General features: G+C 44.7%; 3 protein-coding genes, 1 long non-coding RNA gene and 1 other non-coding gene across 5 annotated transcripts; 2 read left to right on the top strand and 3 right to left on the bottom strand.

Moving 5' to 3' along the window:
• Window positions 1-235: 235 nt before the first annotated feature.
• On the top strand, window positions 236-4,369 carry LOC101755402 (methyltransferase-like protein 5). Its single transcript, XM_004964712.2, has 9 exons — window positions 236-432; window positions 560-616; window positions 1,275-1,372; window positions 1,710-1,779; window positions 2,900-2,948; window positions 3,344-3,432; window positions 3,518-3,565; window positions 3,700-3,759; window positions 3,913-4,369. The coding sequence occupies exons 1-9, from the start codon at window positions 373-375 to the stop codon at window positions 4,015-4,017; spliced, it is 636 nt and encodes a 211-aa protein (XP_004964769.1). The 5' UTR covers window positions 236-372; the 3' UTR covers window positions 4,018-4,369.
• A 7,778-nt stretch (window positions 4,370-12,147) lies between these two features.
• On the top strand, window positions 12,148-13,773 carry LOC111256929. Its single transcript, XR_002677183.1, has 3 exons — window positions 12,148-13,065; window positions 13,144-13,296; window positions 13,388-13,773. It is a non-coding gene; the product is annotated as an uncharacterized LOC111256929 (long non-coding RNA).
• A 584-nt stretch (window positions 13,774-14,357) lies between these two features.
• On the bottom strand, window positions 14,358-16,369 carry LOC101755811 (probable 2-oxoglutarate-dependent dioxygenase ANS). Its single transcript, XM_004964713.3, has 3 exons — window positions 15,861-16,369; window positions 15,075-15,396; window positions 14,358-14,870 (listed from the first exon to the last, which is right to left on the bottom strand). Exons 1-3 carry the CDS (start codon window positions 16,325-16,327, stop codon window positions 14,622-14,624), a joined length of 1,038 nt encoding a protein of 345 aa, XP_004964770.1. The 5' UTR covers window positions 16,328-16,369; the 3' UTR covers window positions 14,358-14,621.
• Window positions 16,370-16,427: 58 nt separating this feature from the next.
• TRNAP-UGG lies at window positions 16,428-16,499 on the bottom strand. The gene has a single exon. It is a non-coding gene; the product is annotated as a tRNA-Pro (tRNA).
• Window positions 16,500-17,737: 1,238 nt separating this feature from the next.
• Window positions 17,738-19,718, bottom strand: LOC111257045. The gene is made up of 3 exons (XM_022826053.1): window positions 19,188-19,718; window positions 18,237-18,558; window positions 17,738-17,778 (listed from the first exon to the last, which is right to left on the bottom strand). Exons 1-3 carry the CDS (start codon window positions 19,716-19,718, stop codon window positions 17,738-17,740), a joined length of 894 nt encoding a protein of 297 aa, XP_022681788.1.
• Between the last annotated feature and the right edge of the window lie 542 nt (window positions 19,719-20,260).

Here is a 20,260-nt window from a genome sequence, read left to right on the forward strand (position 1 = left end):
ACGGCGCACGAAAATGCCTTCGGGAAAGGTAGAAGAGGAGAGAGATGGGCCTTAGTTTACTGAGCCCGTTTCGACACGTTTCACTAGTATGGGCTTTTTTCCTCGGCCTCTTAACACCTGCAGCCCATTAGTGTTACGGGCCTGTCGTGCTAATACTGACTGGTGCGGTGAATGCCCAGCCCAAGACAGCTCGGCTGGCCTACCCGTACCGGCCCTAAAAACGCTGCGCCCCCTCGGAGTCAGGGGCGCCAGTGTCTCGCCGCCTCGCCTCGCCTCGCCGGCAGCAAGAGCTCCACCACTTCCACTCCACGGCGTCCGTCGTGTGCTCGGCTTGCACCGGAACAACGGCGACGGCGACGGGCGGGGGAGGAGATGAAGCTGAAGCAGCTGGAGGGCCTCCTCGGTGGCCTGACCCAGTTCCCCGCCCCCAAGGTACACTCCGCCACCGCCGCCGCGTCTCGCCTTTCTCCCTTTCTTTCCCGTCTCCTGCCCGATTTTGGGAAGGGGGAAAAGCAGGGTGGCATCTCACTTTTGCCTTTGGGTGGCGTTGTTGGTGCAGGTGGAGCTGGAGCAGTACCCGACAGGCCCTCACATCGCGTCGCGGATGCTCTACACGGTTAGTGCTCATCCTGCTCCGATTCCGATGCTTTCCGGCTTTGTTTCGGGAGGGAAGGATGCTATCTTTCTCTTATCGGGATGGTTTTTGGGATGCGATGCGGGGCTTTGTTGTGAACTTGTGATGTGATGAGTATGTGAGTGGAATTATGGAATTGGGTGCCACTGCCACCAAGTGCAGCTTTGGTTCTGCATCGACTGAGCTACTTGGCTCTAGGTTCACGGGCTCACGGCTGCTGTAGGGTGGCTTTATTCTGTAATTGTAGCTGCATCACAGTGCTCTTTCACAGAGAAAAAGTGCGTTTGGTTAATGGTTATGCATCTAGTTGTCCCTTCAGATTTTAGTTTTGGCAGTAGATTGCCTATGCTTTTAACTTGACTGGCAATTTTCATCGATGGGAACTTTGATGACTTCAATCGAAGTACGAGCTTTGGAATATTCCAGTTCTTATGTTTTGGAATATTCAACCTTTGGCTATGGCTCACTGGCTGTTTGCCTCAGTAAAAGTGCATGTAAAAGCCTTAAGTTGACAAATACTTTCTTTTGTGTGTTTGTGCTGATCTGGTGCAAATGGCAGTCAGATGCTGAAATTCTACTCCTTATGTTGTGATATTTACTTAGCTTTATCATGCTCATGATGCTTTGATAAACCAATCAGGCGGAGAATAGTTTCAATGACATAACTGGCAAAGTGGTAGCTGACTTTGGCTGTGGCTGTGGCACCCTGGCAGTGGCGAGTGCTCTTCTGGATGCTGAGTGAGTATGTTTAAGTTTGTGTCTGCTTAAAATTTTCCCTTTTTATCTATGCAATAGCACCACCACTTTATTAATCCCCCTTTTAGGGGAAGCTAAAGCAACGTAGTATATTATTCACACTCCTTTTAGGGGAAGCTAAAACAATGTAGTATATTATTCAATGGCATACTATGAATTCAGATACTGCAGAATACTTTTAAATACTCTTCATTGCTATAGGGAATTATAAACCAATGTGTCTTTTTAGTATCTGAATGGTTTTTTTTTTCTATTTAGTTTTTAAAAAAAATCTTCCATTTCTAATTTTAGTCTCTATGGTTGTGATTGAGATTGACAGACATGTTATCGGTATTGATGTTGATCCACAATCACTTGAACTTGCTCAAGAAAATGCTGCTGATCTGGAGGTATGCCGATATTATGGTTCTTAGTTTTCCACTTTAACCACTCTTTTATTCTGAAATGGAGAACCCTTCACTTTATTAATCCCCCTTTTCACCTGTTAATTATTTATGAATTGCATCATTGTCAGACCCTAAATACTTCTAGACGATAATTCTCGCATATGTGGTGCACCTGCATCTTCCTGTCACAGTCTTGTTGAAGTTGTACATAGCTTCAATGCTTAAAACAGATGTTAGTGTTGTTTTTGCGCAAAGCTACCAGCTTAGTTTATTATCTCTTAGTAGTGTGTTGTATATTTTAAAGAAAAAAATTGACCATGTGAGAAGAGTAGCATGTTGTGTAGCTAATTACATTTCTACTTCAAGTTATGAACAAGGTAACGTGTACAATTAGATATCCTTGAATTTCAAAGTTCCATTGCCCAGTAAAACTTGAGATCTATGGATTCTGTGTTGACATAATGTGAGGGACCAAACATATATTCTATACATAGTTACACACTAGCAGCTTGTCTCCCTAGCCTCAAAATCAGCCTTAGTTTCTTAAGCTGAACCCAGAGGCCGTGGCCACATGTCTTAGCTATTTTGGGCTTATTCCATAGACTGAAGTGTTCCTTCCACATAACAACATCATATAAGCTTAAGCTGGTGTGAATTTATTATTGTAACTAATATTATTAGCTTGGGCTTAATGGATATACCCAGCACTTCAGTGTTGTGAATCCGGTTTGTGTAAAATTTTGCAAAAATAGCGTGCCCTTGAGTCCTTGTAGAAATTAGTTTCCCTATGATGGAGGCATGGTGCCTTTTTGATCTTGTATTCTTATATAACAGAACAACACTTATTCTGTATTCAGTGGAGTGTATCTAAGTTCTCCTATGTTAGCCCTCCGTTTTCACTGCCTCTTGCAAGTTATGATAATTTTTATCTCATTTGTTTCTCTAGATTATTGCATGACTTTTATTATCTGGCATAAAAAATTCCTTGGTTATGTTAGAACACTGCTTAAAAAGTAGAGCTGAAAAGAATATTTACTGACTCATACTTAGCCATCTGTATTTAACCATATTTCCTCTCTTGTCAGTGACATGTCTTTTGCTTATTAAATGTTTGATTGTGCAGCTGGATATCGACTTAATTTGGTCTGACATAAAGAATTTAAATTTGAAAGGTATTGTTTTCAAGTGCTAACATATTCTAACTAGGCAGAAGTGAACCTCTAGTGGTTTTTTGTTTACAATGCAAACTCAATAGACTGCCTTAAGTAGTTCATGTCTAGAAACTCGTTTCACAGCCAAAATTGTAGTATCATCGCTCAACCTGCTTGCAGATTGATAACCAGTAGGGATTGAACAATGTTTATCAGGTGCTAGTGATTCATAGTTGTAACAATTATTGATCAGATCAATGGGTCCGGCCAATAAACCTGATCAAACAGCATCATACAGAGCAAATTAAACAATTTTAAATGTGTTCTTTTTTGTCTAAATTGGATGGTATGCTTATGCTTTCAGTATTCGAAAGCATTCCCCAGCCTTTTGGCTGATAGAAAGACATTTGGTGCAGGCTTCCATATTGACACCGTTGTCATGAATCCTCCTTTTGGGACACGAAAGAAAGGAGCAGACATGGAGTTCCTTTCTATGGGGTTGAAGGTCAGAACTGGTGTTTGTTTTCTATAACGATTTCCGTTGAAAGATTATGCCATTGACATTTTAAGTGCCCATTTGCTATTCACAGGTTGCTTCGCAGGCTGTCTACTCTCTGCACAAGACTTCCACTAGAGAAGTATGTTTTTCTCAGAACAAGTACAGAATATACAGGAATGATCCTGATCGTGCCAACTTTATTTGTTTTTCTATCCTCATGTATTTGATAATTTCTTGCCATTTCACGTTTGTTTTCATGTTTCTAATCATCAGCGTATCAAGAAGGCAGCCTTGCGTGATTTCAATGCTGCCAGTGCTGAGGTTCTGTGTGAGGTAAGCAGATAAACTCCAGTCACTTTCCCTTGTTACCAGGAAAGTATTAGAATAATGAAATGCTGTAAGATAACCTTACTGTACCTACCCATTCTCAGAGAGTCCTAGTTCCGCAGCTGGTTTCTTAATCTCTTCCCCACCCCTACATTGCAGCTGCGATACGATCTGCCACAGAGCTACAAGTTCCACAAGAAAAGGGAGGTCGACATTGCTGTCGATCTGTGGCGCTTTGTTCCTAACGCCCGACGTAGCAGCTAGCGCTCTTCCTCTGCGCGCCCAGGCCACGAGACCGTGACATGAACAAGGAACATTAGAGATGGTTGTCTTGCATGGCTGGACTTGATAGAAGAAACATTACACGCAGTGCATCTATTCTGACTGGTGTGGCAACTCCCAGCCAAACCTTACTATACCTACCCATTCTTCGATTGTTCTTGTTCCTCAATGGCATGTAGTATTTGGCTATGGAACCGGTTGGAGCTGGGGAAACATGACGAACTGGATGTCTGGATGTACTTATCAAGTGTTCGCGCTGTACAAATTTACAATGCACAATGGCTGGGCTCCCTCTGCATTGTGCTGTGGTCCTGGGCCTTTTCCTTTGTCTTCACCCTCTCTCTTCCTTCAGAAGTGCCGTAACTTGTTGCCTGCAAAAGATGCTAGAACTTAGCAGTCAGGATAATAACATGCTCATACAGAACAGGGACAAATCTGCCAACCCGAAGCTGCTCCCATTGGCCATGCCTTCGCAATCCACGCGTTAAACCGAAGCCCTAGTTGCACGGCTGCTCCATTGACCATTGGTCACTCCCTCTCTCTATTGTGTGCATGATCTTGTTTTCCTTTTGGATCATACGTGTCCCTGACTAAAAAGGCCAACATGTAGTGCCTATTCTATGTGCTTCCATGCGTCTCATCTGTGACGCTCACTATGTTCTTCGCCAACTCCTGCCTATTCTATCCGACCAATGAGGCCACGTTATTCCTCGCCACGGCCGGAGCCTAACACCGAATAAGCCAGGCTTGTCCTGTCCCGGCGCCTGCACGCGCGTCTTTATAACGAAGGCCGGCGCGCCAAGGCAATGGCGTCTGACGACGACGGCACCATGTTCAGAGCTGGAGGCAGCAGCAGCAGCCTGAAACTGACGGCCGGGAAGTGCAGCGTGCGCGCCCACAGCCATAGACCGCCAGCTCAAGCACTCCCCTTCACTCCGCCAAATGCCATCAAGGTATCATGCAGTGATGCTACCTGTTGGTGATCCTCTTGTCCGGTGCTCATTGTAGGTCGTTTTAGATTTATCCTAAGTCAAACTCTAATTTATAGAAAAATATATCAGCATCTGCATTATTAAATAAATGGAATATCAAAGTAGATTTTATGATCTATCTAGTGAAGCTAATTTGATGCTGTATAATAAGCGTCGTGTCATTCCTGCACTCCATAGTGTACACACTGAGTGGGCGAAAAAAAAAAGCTACGATCGAGCCTGTCGCTTCCGAACAACTCCATGTTTAGCAATGCCTCGAATGGCTGCAAACTTGGATCTTTGCATTTTACAACTTGGAGTTCTATTTAGGCCTCTGAATTGCCGTCTGTTTAGGTGCCATCGCCTGGATGGAAGAAGCAGGACCTCATGCAGGAGATATCGAGAACTCTGAAGTCAGTCTCTTCAAATCTCCTGGAACGATTCGTAGACACAGCATACAGATTCTCTGAGCAGCATTCTCTGAATGAGGTAAGCGTAAAGATGATTTTTCTATTTGCTCTTTTTTTCTTACTTGCATTTTTCCTTGCTACTACTTTTAGGATTCATACTTTCATCTCAACTTAATTAAAAAGACTTAATTACTAGTGGCGTTGGAAAAAAGGATAAGCTTGAAATGAACTAGCCTATAGGTAGCACTGGTTCTTGTTAGCATATCAGACTGTTAATCTCTTTACATATGCGCTACTTTCTCAATCTAATAATGACAGTGAGTGAAAGATGCTTCAGTACAATATTGTTGAATATGAAGGCAAAATAGACGATTTGGTCCCTTAACTTTGTCTAAGGGTAAAGTGCGTCCTTCAACTATCGGATCGGCCAATTTGGTCCCTAAACTTTGATTTTTGGTCAAACTCGTCCAAGTGCTAATGTGGTGCTCCATAATGGAATGAGATTAATGTGAAAAATCTCTTTTGCCCTTGGCTCCTTCCCCTCCTCAATTTCTGCCAGCACTATGATAGACTGTGAGCATTCTTGCGGTACTGTGAAGCTCACCATGGCATCAATGGAGGTAGAGAGGGACTAGTGTGGCAAATCGACTGTGAGCAAGGCTAGTAAACTGCTCGTTAAAAAGGACATGTTGCTGGTGGTGGCTGGTGATGAGTTATCACCGCTGGGTTTTTAAATGACCTGATGGTAAAAAATTGAACTGGCGGTGACAATATAACATCATCGTCGGGTCAAATTAAAAGCCAGCGGTGATAATTACTACTGCCGGTAGGTTTTAAACACTGGCGACGCAGCAAAGGTCACTAACCCGAAATTTGCAGTTCACTGAATTTAAGTCTATCCACGGTTCCACACGCACAACTCTTATCCACTCGTTCCCTCGCTCCTCTCTCTCTGTCTCTCCCTCCTCTCCCCCGGTCGTTCCCCTTGCTCCTCTCTCTCCCCATCCTCCTAATCCTGTGGCTGCCTCTGCCCTTCCCCCTTCGCTCGCCCTTCACCTTGTGCCTTTGGCGAGAAGCGGCAGCGGTTAGCAGGGCAATGCGTGGCGAGGTGGAGCAACAGTGGGCGCGCGAGGAGCGGCGGCACGGTACGCCACCTCTCTCTCTCTTTCTCTCTAGTACGGGGCTTCGGTAGGGTACAACCCCAGGCTCCGGCGGACTCCGGTAGTGTGTGGCCGGGTCTCCGACGGATGGCGGAGGGTGTGGCTAACCGGATCGATCCGGCAGAGGGTGTGGCCAACTAGGTTCTTGGTCCAGCGGTGATGGGAACTCCATCATCACTAATCTATATCTAACGACCACCAAAACTGGCGGTGATATTGGATTTTGGGACCGGCGGTGATGAGAGGTTGTGTAGCAGTGAAATCAATTATTCTGCAGATGCAACATTGACATATTGGTCATATTTCTGCAGATGCACGAATATGTCCTGTCTCATGTGGCGTCCTTTTTTCTCGCCATAGGAAACATACAATGGCCTATCGTGACCGCTTGTGTAAAACGGACATCAGCTTATTCGCGAACCCGCCGTGGTCTCGTCTGCTCTTGGTAACCTGCTGCAGCGCACTCAACTAGTCAGGGTACAATATCTAAACACTGAACACGGCACTATGTGCGACTAGTAGTACAAAAGTTATCCTCTTGTACTTACCGTCAGCTTGCTGACCAGCAACGCAGCCGGCCAACCCTTTTGATTATTGTCCCGGTTCTTTTCGCTGTCATCGCCATCCATCCTCCTCGGTCGCCGTCGCAGTTGATGCAGATGGGGAAGATGAGCAGGAGGATACTCTTCCAGCTCCATCCGTCGCTGCCGAAGCAGCGCTGCCGCCTGATCTGCTGCGGGCTCATGGCGCGCTCTAGACTCCGGTTAACAGCTGCCGGGTGCCCCTCGTCACCGTGAACCGCAACAGCCTGTAGGCCGAGGTGTGACAGAGCCGGAAATGAAATGTGTTTGCACCAAGACAAGAAAAAAACGATCCTGTAGCGCACCGTATCGATGTCATGACGCTGATGAAGACGAGGCAAGGGTGGCGGTGGCGGTGGCGGCGGAGCTGCAGCTGCGGTGATCGCCTGCCGTGCCAGCGCCCTCAGCTGCCGCGAGTACTCCAGCAGGTCTGCCCGGCGGTTATCTGGGAACAACTTGCCGCCGTTCCCTCCACGCCGCTCGTCATGGTGACCGCCATGCAAGGTTTGATGGTGATGCTGCCGGTGGTGGTGATGCCTAATGATGTGCGATGAGGTCGCCCTGGCGCTGCCGCAGCGGCCCCTTCTTGGCTGTATCACGTAGAACGTCACCAGAACAGGCCTCCCGCTCTGCTGCTGCTGCTGCTGCTGCCGCCGCCGCCGCCGCCACTTGTTCTTGGTCGTCTTCATCATAACACGGTAACCCAGATGTGGCTAAAGGCATGCATATAGCTCTCGTTGATGTCTCAACTCTGAATCCTGACATGCCCTTAACAGCTCACGCGCAAATTTAAATGGACTAGCATACCGCATTGTTGTGCTTCGGAGAATTCGAAGACCGGACGTGCAAGGCAGGCAGCTGCGAAGGTGCTCTTCCTGTAGCTGCCAAAAGGCAAAACAGAGCTTTGGGTTGAACCAAACTCATTTCTGTGACAGCATGAACCAATCAGATTTGGATTCGTCTGGTCTTGAAACTATAAGATAATGCCATCCTGTTTTTGTAATCTCCACCCCACCGTGGATAACGAGTAAAGTATGGCATTGCATTGGTCGAAAGGTACTTATGCTTGCATTCACTAGTTGCATGTCGATACATTTTTCTTTTTAAAAAGCAAATAAAAGTTTGTTGCAGTCTCTGAAAAGGTTGACGAACATAGACTGGTTCATTATTTAATTATAAATATATTAGCATCACAGGTTGAGAAGACAGCAAGAACTAAATTATACACATGACGGTATCTGAAATATCATCCGGCAAAATCTTTATACACCATTATAATTTCTTTGTGTCCCCAATCTGTCTTCTCAAAATTTCCGGCCACTTCATGAAAATTTAAAAAAAAAAGCAGAGCCCTCACTAGCTAATGTATACTTCATGTCGCTTGCGATCAGTATGTCTGAACAACCAAAGAGCCTACTAGCTATGTGTCTGTTGCGAACTTGCCATAGGCACCGAGGCGGATCTGGATCCAGTGCAAGTGCAAGAGCACCGTGGCATATACTTCCTCCATTCCAAATTATCATTCCAATTTTCTTAGAGAGTCAAATCATTTTATATTTAATCAAAATTATAGAGAGGATCGCAAAGATTTATAGCACCGATTAGATATACTATAAAAATATATGTAATGAATAAACTAATAATATTTATTTAGTATCATGAATATGGACTTTCCAAAAAAGTTGGAATGGTTATGTAATTTTGAACGGAGGGAGTATTATCCATCGGATTACTGTTCATCGCTATTTGGTACTGTCCCATCAGAATATCAGATTTGAGTCGTTCACTAGAGAATTGGACGGCCGAAACTTGCAGTGCATTTGATCTGAACCCGTCACCAAGAGAGTACCAACCAAGTTACACTTCAACACTCCCAGGAGGTCAAGATAATGTGGTGGAATGTATCTTAAAGATAAAACTTTGGACGATGGGTTTCTGACTCTCCTGCCCCTGTTTTAGTCAGTTCACTGTAGCTATCATATACAAAACTCATTTCAGCATAATATCACAATCATACTACACGATAACTGTACATTAATATTTATTATATCCCAGAATATGAGAGTACGTTCTGGGACATACCCCTTGGGCTAAACGACATGAGTAAAGCAAACACGGTGATAACTAGCTTCAGGTAGCATCTTCATCATCTCGATCTCTTCCGCAGGCAATAATCTTGAGCGTAGCATCACGACCTTCAGTCGTACCATCCGCTGTGGTTATTGTCTAAGTCAGACTCGTAACCTGCAAACTCACGAATTGTCCCTGATTGTCCCTAAGGAATGGGATAGGTCTACGTCACCATCCGTATATGTGCAAGTTTTAAGTGGCCTAATTCTAATAATCAAGGAATAGGCTCGGGTTTCTTATATAGTACCAAGCATAACTTGCTTGAGGAGAGAAATTGGATAGCGGGTAGGTGTTGCTTTGTTTGCTGGGGAGCGGGGGAGGGAGGGGGGGGCACGAGGGGGAGGAGGGGAGGTAGGGGGAGGGAGGGGGAGAGATGCTTGTGCTTTGTATTTGTTTCTTGCTTGCTTTCACGGAGAAGTGGTAAAGTGAGCTGGTTGATGTGAAGCTTAGATCGAAGAGAAATGAGATGGCAGTTGCTGCACTTCTACCTCGCATGCTCAGTGGTGCTAGAAGCAGATAAAGGAGGAGATGAGAGCTAGGCCAGCTATCTAGGTTTGCTTGATTCGATCGTGGCATCATGACCTTGTATAGTGCAAATGGCGACGGTAGAAATTGAGAAGGGAAGGAGCTAAGGGCAAAAATGACCTTTTGCATTAATCTTATGCAATATGGAGTGTCATATCACTAGACGAGTTTGATCAAAAATTCACTAGACGAGTTTGATCAAAAATTCACTAGACGAGTTTGACAAAAATAAAAATTGAAGGACTAGATTGACCAAATTAAAAATTGAAGGATAAACTTGACCCTCGGAGAAAAGTTAAGGGATGAAAACACTAATACGCAACATCTATGAGCAAACTTTCCCAGCTCGTTGATGTTACTGAACTCATATCGCTACGATCAGACAAACAAAATTGAATGAGTTTCCTACAGGGGAATTTTCGACCTATTGACGAAATCGGTGAGGCGGTTTTACTCAATGATCTCAGCGGAGAAGTCCCAGAAGATTTTCCTGAGGGTGTCTACATAAGAAATGGTGAGCTCAACTTGAGTCGTGTTCAATACAGTGCGAATTACTCCTTGCAGTTGAATGGATGGATGCAGGATTCAAAACACAGTACAAGTGAAATGTCCTTCCAGATTCCTAATTAGAAAGTTATCATCCAACAGCCACAACTTTTGGACTGACGTCATAAATTAAAGAGAATAACCATGTGTTGATGTATTGAACTACTTTAACAGGTCCAAACCCTCTCCATCCAACACAGACAGTCGCGGATTCCATATTTGGTTCAACAACATACATGTATTACGAAGGGCATGGAATGCTACATGCTGTGTACTTTAACAAGAGCAGTCTAGGAGAATGGAAGATATCCTATAGGAACAAGTTTGTGGACAGACACCTTTCAATTAGAGAGAGAAAAGAATGAAGTGGCTTTTGTCCCATTTGCTGATGGACAACCCTATGCAACACTAGTTGCATTTGTTCTTAATATTGTAAGTCTTACATTGACAGTAAAACATAATTGTAATAAAAAATGCAATTTTAGTTGACAGTAAACAATAAGTTGGAATCAAGGGTAAATGCAATTTTAATTGGCAAAGTTAGTTATGATAAACACAAATTTCTATGTCAATTATTCCTGTATTTTTTTGGACAGCTATAATCTCATGAAGATTAATGAGTATGAGTAGAATATAACAACACAGTTCATTAATCTTCTAGGACAGCAAATGATAAACTCTTTATCTGTAGATGTAATTGCTATATAGCTTCTCCTGCAATACTGACAGATTTTTTGTGGCTTAGCTGAGATTTGGGAAAGCTGTGAAGGACAGCGCAAACACTAACATATTTGAGCATGGGGGACGAGCTTTTGCTGTCTCAGAAAACCATCTGCCATATGAAATTGACATCAATAATCTCAACACTCTAGAACCTTATAGCATCAATGGAGCTTGGAGCCAACCTTTCACTAGTCATCCAAAGGTATGCAATGGAAGCTGTTAACCTTTCAACTGCGAACTCCTTGCAAGTTAAAAAAAAAACACCACACTATTTTCTACATAATAATCACGAAAAGGGGCAGTTGTTCCAACCTCCATTTTTACCGATCCACAGGCCCAAAAAAAAGAGGTCACAAGTTCACACGATGGTTCACAATTTAGCAAGCATGAAAAATGGATCATTTTAGTATTTAAATAATAAGTTATTAAATATTGTCTATCCTGTTAAGTTATTAGTTAACCAAAATTCACATGACTACTTGTTTTTACAGAAGATTCAGGGAAGTGGAGACCTGGTGATAATGGGGACAAATTCTGAAAAACCTCACTATGTGCTTGGAGTAGTTTCGGGTAAGTTTTGAAATGTTAATGAACCCACCATCCAACAAGTAAAATAACACATGAGATGAAATTAACAGTATTTAGATGTAAACTATGTGTAAAAAACTAAATAATTTGTTTTAACAAGCTGCATTAAACGATTAAGATAAAAAAAGTTCCAGATATGAATGTGAAAAAAATGCATTGGACATATCAATATCAAATTTTCATCTGTCATTGTATTAGTTGCTACTGGAAACTGATAGCATACACCACTAAAAATTGTCACTTCACATATTTTATCATACATCGCAACTGCAGTTAACTATTGATGCCCCTTTTTACATAATAAGCTGATGGTGAGAGGCTTCTTCACAAGGTTGATCTCAAATTTGAAGAAGGGAAATTCATTAATGACATCAGAGTAACTACAAGGTATATTTCATTTTGTTTACAAGTCATATCAGATTCCTCTAAACATCACCATTCTCTAACACCTGTTTCATGTAATATAGGTACAATATTATAATGGACTATCCTCTCAGATTTGGCATATCCAGGACACTCTTACAAAAGCCGTGAGTGAACTCCATATGCATCTTCTTTACTGCGGAACCACCTTTTGGGGGCTATACAGTGCAGATTCTGCCATAACAATGTGCACATGTTTATCTTCAGATTTATTGAAAATGATATGAATGGAAAATCACGTATTGGGGTAATGCCTCGTTTTGGTGATGCTGACTCCATCATATGGTTTGATGTTGAGAACCACTGCAGTTACCATTTATTTAATTGCTTTGAGGATGAAAATGAGGTAAATCCTATAGAATCTAAATGTACCCCGACAGATCTAGATAAAAGGGAGTCATATGACACTAAACATTCCATATGTAATAATAATTTATATCAGGAATTGTTCATATTTTCCTGTTTTATGTACTTTGATAAAAAGCCTGTGAACAGGTTGTTGTGAGAGGCTGTCGGATACTTGTTTCTATTATCCCTAGTGACCGTTATAGAGCTGACAAGTCGAAATGGTATGGAAGGGCATTTCTCCAACCTGATAAGGATTCAGAAGATTTTGATCCTTCACTAGATGTCATTCTTTTTTCTCACCCTTATGAATGGAGATTAAATTTGGAAAGTGGCACTACAAACGAAGGTTATATTACCAGTGAGAAAGTTGCAATGGATTTCCCTGTCATCAATGACAAATTTATAGGCATTAGAAACAAGTATGGATATGCTCAAGTTGTTGACTCATTAGCAACAAGTAAAACAGGTAACATACTTACTGTAGTAATTTTTGAAAAATCATCTTCTTCTCAGTTGTTTTTGTTGTCCTTCTTGTTACACAATCCATGTTCATGGCATGTGTAAGGATGCAGGCTTGTTTAAGTTTAAGATGATAGCAAAGCTGCACTTCGACATGCCAGATAAGGTTAGTAACTACTAAGTATTGCATAAAGTATCAGATATGTCCTGTTAGTACACAGACTAAAGTTTCATAAAACATCAGGAAAACAAGCAATTTATCTCAGTGCAGTACCATGACTTAAAAGAGGAACAGTTCTGCTCTGGAGTTCAATTTGTTGCAAGGGAAAGCGGAATCGATGAAGATGATGGATGGGTAGTTACATATGTCCATGAAGAGGGAACAAACATCTCTCAGGTAATTAAATTGTGTACTTGAAGAGCATGCCACATCACTCCTCATTATTTCCATGCATTGCTAAGCTAACCAGATTTCCTGTCTTCTCTAGGTCTACATTATTGACGCAAAAAGATTTTCAGAGGAGCCAGTAGCAAAAATTACTTTACCTCAAAGGGTTCCATATGGTTTCCATGGGAATTTCTTCTATAAGTATTGCAAATGAACTGTAGCAAGCCATACGCTATTTGAAATAAAGGATATAATTTTCATGGCTCACGCCTTCGTGTACTGTTCAATCAGTTATTGACATGTTTGCACCAATGTTTTTTTAGCAACAATTCAAGAATGGCAGTTTAGAGGAGTGTGCATCTGGTGGGTTAAGGAATAGGATTATAGGAGTAGGACTTTGTTTTCTGTCCTTGTACCTTGTTTTGCAATACATTTCGGATGGCATATGTTATGATGAAAAACTAGGTGTATTTTGTCATTCTCCAAACAAGAACTTCCTTCCAGTTCCCACTGCCTCCATGATCCCAAGCCCACTAAACAAAAGGAATTTAAAAATCCACCTGTAATTTCCCATTCCCTCCCACCAGTTCTCTCATGCAATGGAAACTTTGTACTCCTGATAGCAATGGCCTGAAGGATTAAATTATAGCATCATCCCCTTGATTGAGTCTCAAGGGGAATTTGGATCAAAATGATAGGAGAACAAAAAGATTCCACAAGGAGGAAGGCTCAAATTAGGGAGGGGCACTAAGCAGAATAATGGGCATACCATCAGTGATGCCCCCAAGCACTGTATACTGTATAGCCCCACAACCACTATCACTGTGGCAGCTGCCTGCCCACTCGAGGAGACCACAAAGGACATGAGCAAATAAAAAAAACCTACAATGAATGCTGGGAAACCGACGATTAACAATTCATCTTTTTAACTGGGACAAAAATCAACTACAGTTTCCAGGTTCCAACCTAGAAAAGGTTCTCCTTAGCAACATCATCAGGTATTTCCAGAACACCAATACCAAGTTTTTTAGCTACTAAGCCAAATAAAAAACACACAAAAAGAGGAAAGATGACGTGAACAAAAAACGAAGATGTCAAGATTCAGTCGTGTTTACTCTTTCAGCCAGTCAGATGAAAGTATTAACAAATATTGGCAATGAAAAAGTACTTTATTGCACCACATACATCATACAAGTTATTTTCCCTATATTTATTGATTAAGATTTGCAACTGATTTGTTGGACATGTATCGGAACACACACGAACGGCATGTATGTTATCCTGTTTCAAGGTGCCTCTGAATCTCTTTTTCAAAGAACCAGGCGCCTCTTACTCTACTGCTGAATCAGGAGGGTGTCAATATTGCGCTTGCCATCTGGACCTTTGCTATACCAAGTTGAGACATAGTCACCATAAACTACATCCCGATACTTTTGTGGCTCATCCTTGCTCACAAGCTGTGGAGCAGTGCATATTTTCCTTGACTTTGATGGGTCATAGAATGTCGCCACTGATAAGCGGGCACATTCAGCATTGACAACAGCTCGATGAACAGAGCTCTTGTATCTTCCATTGGTGATGATCTGGAGAAGGGTAAAAACATGATAACATGGTTTAATTCTAAAGGAACAAAATCCCAAATAAAAGAATATATATTCATACGACACTTTAGCCATAACCCACCACAAAAGTGCCCCATTAAGAGTGGGGAGCCTCAACCATAGATCAGGGAAAGATGGTAGAACGCAAAACTAAAACTGATGAAAAAGCATGTTAATGTACAGTACCTCTGTCTGGTCAGCCAAAATGACAAGGATACCATCAGGCAAAGGAGCCACAGGTATCCACATTCCATCCTTCAATACCTCAAGGCCACCCACATCATCTTGTATCAGAAGCGTTATTGCACCCATATCAGAATGAGATTGCAGTCCAAGAGCAAGGTCTGGCTGTGGACAGGGAGAATAGTAGCTAATGGTGATATTCTGATAAACTTCTCCAACCGCCTCTTCCATATAAGATGGTGGCAAGTTCAGACTTCCAGAGATGATCTGCAGCAATCTTTGAGCAAGATCTTTCATGCTGTCGCTGTATTTCACAATAGTATCCCTGCAAATGCTATGTGTATTAGCTTCTGCATTTCAGGGAAAAGGACATTTGGCGTAATGTGCTGACACTCAGGGGTGAAAACAGGATCCTAAGATTCTCCAACAGATAAAAACGTACTCAACAGTCAGCACTATGCTATCAAAGGAACCAGTACAACAACTGGGTGTCACGATGAAGTGACAATTTTTGAATAGAAGTTCACATATACATTATCTGTGGTTAGCCTGTGTTGTGCCATGATCTGAATCTCAGAGTTAATTACTAATGCAAAGAGTTCAATGCTTCCTCACCCACCTTCTACTTGTCTGCACATCTGAACAAAAATTCCTACATCGCTTACGCTTATCAACTCTACCCTATCATTCCTGTATGAACAGAACTGTACCCCTAGCAATTCATGAATCATCCAGAGATGAGCTGAACAGATAGAGAGGATTTTTCCTATTGTTGAACGGGCCAATTACCTGTATCCGGGGACGAAATCGGGCCAGTGGGCGGGGTCGCGGCGGGACACCGGGAGCGTGTGGTGGTCGAAGTAGTCGCGCCAGTCGAGCACGGAGTCGTCGTTGGCGAGCATCCGGCTGCCGTACCCTTCGGCGGCGGCGCCCCTGGCCGGGTCGCACGCGAACCGGAGCTTGTCTTCCATGGGCGCGCGGAAGAAGGCGAGCCCGGCCCCGCGCACCGCGTCGAGGAGCTTTCCAGGAACGCCGTGCCCTACCACGTGGAAGGCGCCCCAGTCCGCGCACGCGGCGCGGACGGCGTCGACCGCGGTGGGGGACGAGAGGTCGACGACCGGCACGAAGGGCGTGGCGGGGGCGGGGGAGGACGGTGGGGCCGGCCGGTGCTCGGGCGGCTGGATGTACTGCGATGGGAGGCGGGACACGCCGGTCTCGGCGAGGGCCTGGACGCGCGCCGCCGCGGTGGTTTCCATCGGAGCAGCGGCGGTGGCACACAGACTTCGGTTGGTGGCTAGGGGGGAACTGGCATTTTGTACGCAGGGAGCAGAAGCAAAAAATAAAAAAATAAAAATAGGGGCGTTGCGAGAATCGAACTCGCGACCTCTCGCACCCAAAGCGAGAATCATACCACTAGACCAAACGCCCTGCTGGGTTCGACATAATTAGTTAAATTTTATATAACTTAAATATCTGCATCATGAAATCCAAAAGTCCCAGTCTGCTAAGTCTGAACTCTGAAGCACTGCGCCTTCATCAGTTCGTCACCCAGAAGGCCACAGATTTTCGAAGTGCCAGTCACTCGATCGTCGAAACAGGCACCTGCAGATCTGCAGCCGCCTTGTGCCGTTCAAGCAGATTCCACAGATTCAGGCATGGGTGCCAGACAGTACGCCAGTCACTCTTCCATTTTTTCCCTACTCGGTTGAAGCAAGGAAAGGATATCACATTGCAGGTATTGATGGTTTTCCATTGGTGCAGAGACCATTTAAAAATCATGATTTGATGCAGAGTGAGAGGCATGATCTGCCAAATCTTCACAAAATGGACCTGTAAATTTGGAACATGCAGCAGTTGGATATTGATTGTGCATGCCCAGAAGTTCAGTAAACGATGCTCACGAAAAGCAAACCCAGGATTCTGAAACTTTGTTTGTTCAGTACATGTGAACACGTGGTGCAATTTTGTGTGCAACTACAACCCAAAATCAGCTTTGCTGTATCGTTGTCGTTGTTGTTGTTGTTGTTGTAGGGGGGAAATAGCGCATGTTATCACAGGGTTGCCTGATATTAACACTCTAGTACTCTACAAGTTGATCTGATTATCTGAAAAGGAAAAAGAACATTGTACTTCTGAAAATGTGTACTGTCTAGATGACCTGTTGCAGAGTGTTCCGTTAATTTGCTGAAAATATACGAAGAAGTAGTGAGCTAACAGATATGCGGAGAGCTTCAGCAATCAGCATACAAGATGATTTGATATTTCAGTTCATGACTGAAACCTGTGACTTCCCAAAGTTATGTAGAGGCAGAGCTTCAGTAAACAAATACAGAAACCAAGCTTTTCAGTTCCTGACTAAAATCTAAGTTCAACATACATTGACTGGAATGAGAAATCTACCAAAAGGGCAGGTACAGATAGTAACATCCATTCTTGTTATCAGCAGTTTGTCAGTTGTGAAACTGAAAGATCAGTATCCTACAAACTGCTTCCTCTTAGGAAGATGGATCGAACCTAACTACCGAAAACAATAGAGTTGCTGACTTTTCTGAAACTGGCTGAACAAAAGACAGCCGATCTTCATGCTGTATCTGACGCAGTGGTACTTTGGAATTCTGAAGTATAAACTGAGAAGTGGTTGTCAGGAGTGCTGCCCTTGCATACCTCTAATGTGCATCAACATTTGGGTACCTCAGCGCCCCAGCGGCTGAAATTCACAAAAGGGAACACAGTGTCAGTAATACAATGAGACAGTGACAGCATGTGATGGTGATCAACTTTTTCAACACTGCGCTTCTAATCATCTGTCAGAAAGACAGCAGAACCAATAGTCACTGTAAATGCAAGTAACTATACTCCATAAAATATTTTCATTCAACCTTTTCTGCTTATCTACAGCATTTTCAGATTATCAAAACCAAACAAAATAAAGCATCTTTTGAAATGAGCATAACTTAACGAGCGTGGTTAAAACAAAAACTGAAAAGGGGATACTAGATGCAGCAACAATTTACTGATCTCTTTGCACGGGAAATTCAGAACTGCAGAACTAGTGTGAACCATGCTACACACTATCCAAGTTACAGTTTCTATCTCATCAGTATGATCTACTGAACATTCACCCTGCGACCATTGAAAAATACAAAGATTATCTGATTATCTCACCTGCTGTACCAATAACGATGGCGACGACGTCCAGGGTCTCCTCGTTGCGAGGCAGGTCGATGAGCAGCGGGGTCGGCCGCCCGTAGCGGCCGGCCCGGACGCAGACAATGACGCGAAAGAAGAAGATCGCAAGGCCCACATGGTCCGCCACCTCCGATCTCAGGTTGAACACGGACCGGCCATGGAACTGGAACGAGGGCCAGCCGTTCGGGTTCAGGTTGAAGTTGCCTAGATTGTCCGCCCGCACGTACCGGATGGTCCGCTGCAGCACCACAGGCTCCTCGTGCAGGAGGAACAGGCCGCGTAAGCCTCCTCGATTAATCTGTTACACGATGGAACACTCGTGTTTAGGAATCCTGAACAAGTAGACAGCACTGGTTCTGATCTCTGAACAATTCTGAATGGCTAATTTTGTTCAGAAACAGGCAACTCTGGACATGATGATGGGGAACAAAATGTTCAGAAACAGGATCTGGCAAGAAATGGCCAAGAACTGAAAAGTACCAAGGATAGCTCTGAACTGAATCAAATGTACAACACCCCCTTGTCTGACAAGATCAACATATGACAGACAGTAACCATTGTTGAGTATGTTCTCAAGAAGACACGTAAATTTTAGATGCCCGAATGGGAAGGCAAGAAGTACTAGTTTGGTGCAAAATTCCTCCCTAAAGCAAACCAAAATGCAGGGAAGCAAGGATTCAAGAATTCAAGAACCCGGAACCCTACTGCTCCCTACGAGCAAGACCCACACGATTTCAAAATTTCAGCGAGAGAAGTGGTAATCCTAGCTCAAATTTGATCCCAAGAGAACACAATCATCACATTTGGCAGTTCTTGGAAAATCGACACGGACAAGAAACATCCAGCGCTGGTGCTCCAAAAAGGCAAAACCCCTGCTCCGCCCAAATCAACGCGAGGAGTGCCAAGGAATGTGGCCGGCGAGCTCACCGGAGTTGGAGGCGGAAGTACCAGCGGCGCGGGTCTCGGTGGGATGGCCTCGACTTTCCAATGCATCATCGTGCTCTGGTTGTCGAAGTCGTCGACGGAGACGCCCGCGAGCCAGAAGCGGTACCTGCCGTCGGCGCGGAGGAGGCGGTAGGAGACGTGGCGTAGGAGGACGTAGCCGGCGTGCCCCGAGCCGACGGGCTTCCACAGGATGGGGTACTCGCCCTGCTCGCCGTATTCCCCCTGGACGACGCGGTGGCCGCGGTGCCCCGGCGGCGCCGGGTGGGGCGAGACCGCGAGGTACCGGCCGTAGGCGGCGCTGTGGAGGAGGACGCAGGTGGTGCCGTCGTGGAGGACCCGGTGCACCTGCCACGCCGCGTGCACCGACCCGCGGCGGTGCCAGCGCAGGGACACGCCCACCCCGTCCTCGTTGGCGTGGAGGTACCCGCCGTGCACGCGGCTCCGCAGCCGCACGTGCGCCCGCTCCGGGAACTGCTGCATCGCGTCCGGCGCCGGTGCGGCGTCGGCGGCCATCTGGCGGCGAGCGAGAGGCTTCTCGTGGTTACTTGGCGCTGCTGCGAGGGGAAGGGGGTGGGAGAGGGGAGGGACGAGCAGGTTCGTTGCGACGGTTACGCTTGGGCGCCGAGGCGGGGCAGGGAATTTCAAGGCGGCGGACGCAGCCCAAGGATCATCTCCAGATTCTGCAGCGCCAGCTGACTGATTCGGGCCCACCTGCCGGTGGACAGCTGGCATCCTTGCAACGCTTGCGGCTCCACCTGAGGCCCCACAGGCCAGGGTCTTGAAATTCCCCCGTCCTTCTTTGTCACAATGGATGCGGTAACTTGTACGTTACTATCTCAACGAGACTCGGTGAGGCGGGACGAGATCAATGTCTCCACGGTGGTAAATATCATCCACTGTTTGGAGATGGGTGGCTTGAGGCCAGGTGACAATGTAAGAGAACTTGAAAATCAAAAGGAACAGATAAAATGGGAACTGACATAGGTCAAGACGTAGTGAAGAATAGTTACCCAACATCCCCCTGTTGATACGGGGGCGAGACCTCTACATTACAG

This window comes from Setaria italica, chromosome IV (genome assembly GCF_000263155.2).
Source record: "Setaria italica strain Yugu1 chromosome IV, Setaria_italica_v2.0, whole genome shotgun sequence".
Classification (NCBI taxonomy): domain Eukaryota; kingdom Viridiplantae; phylum Streptophyta; class Magnoliopsida; order Poales; family Poaceae; genus Setaria; species Setaria italica.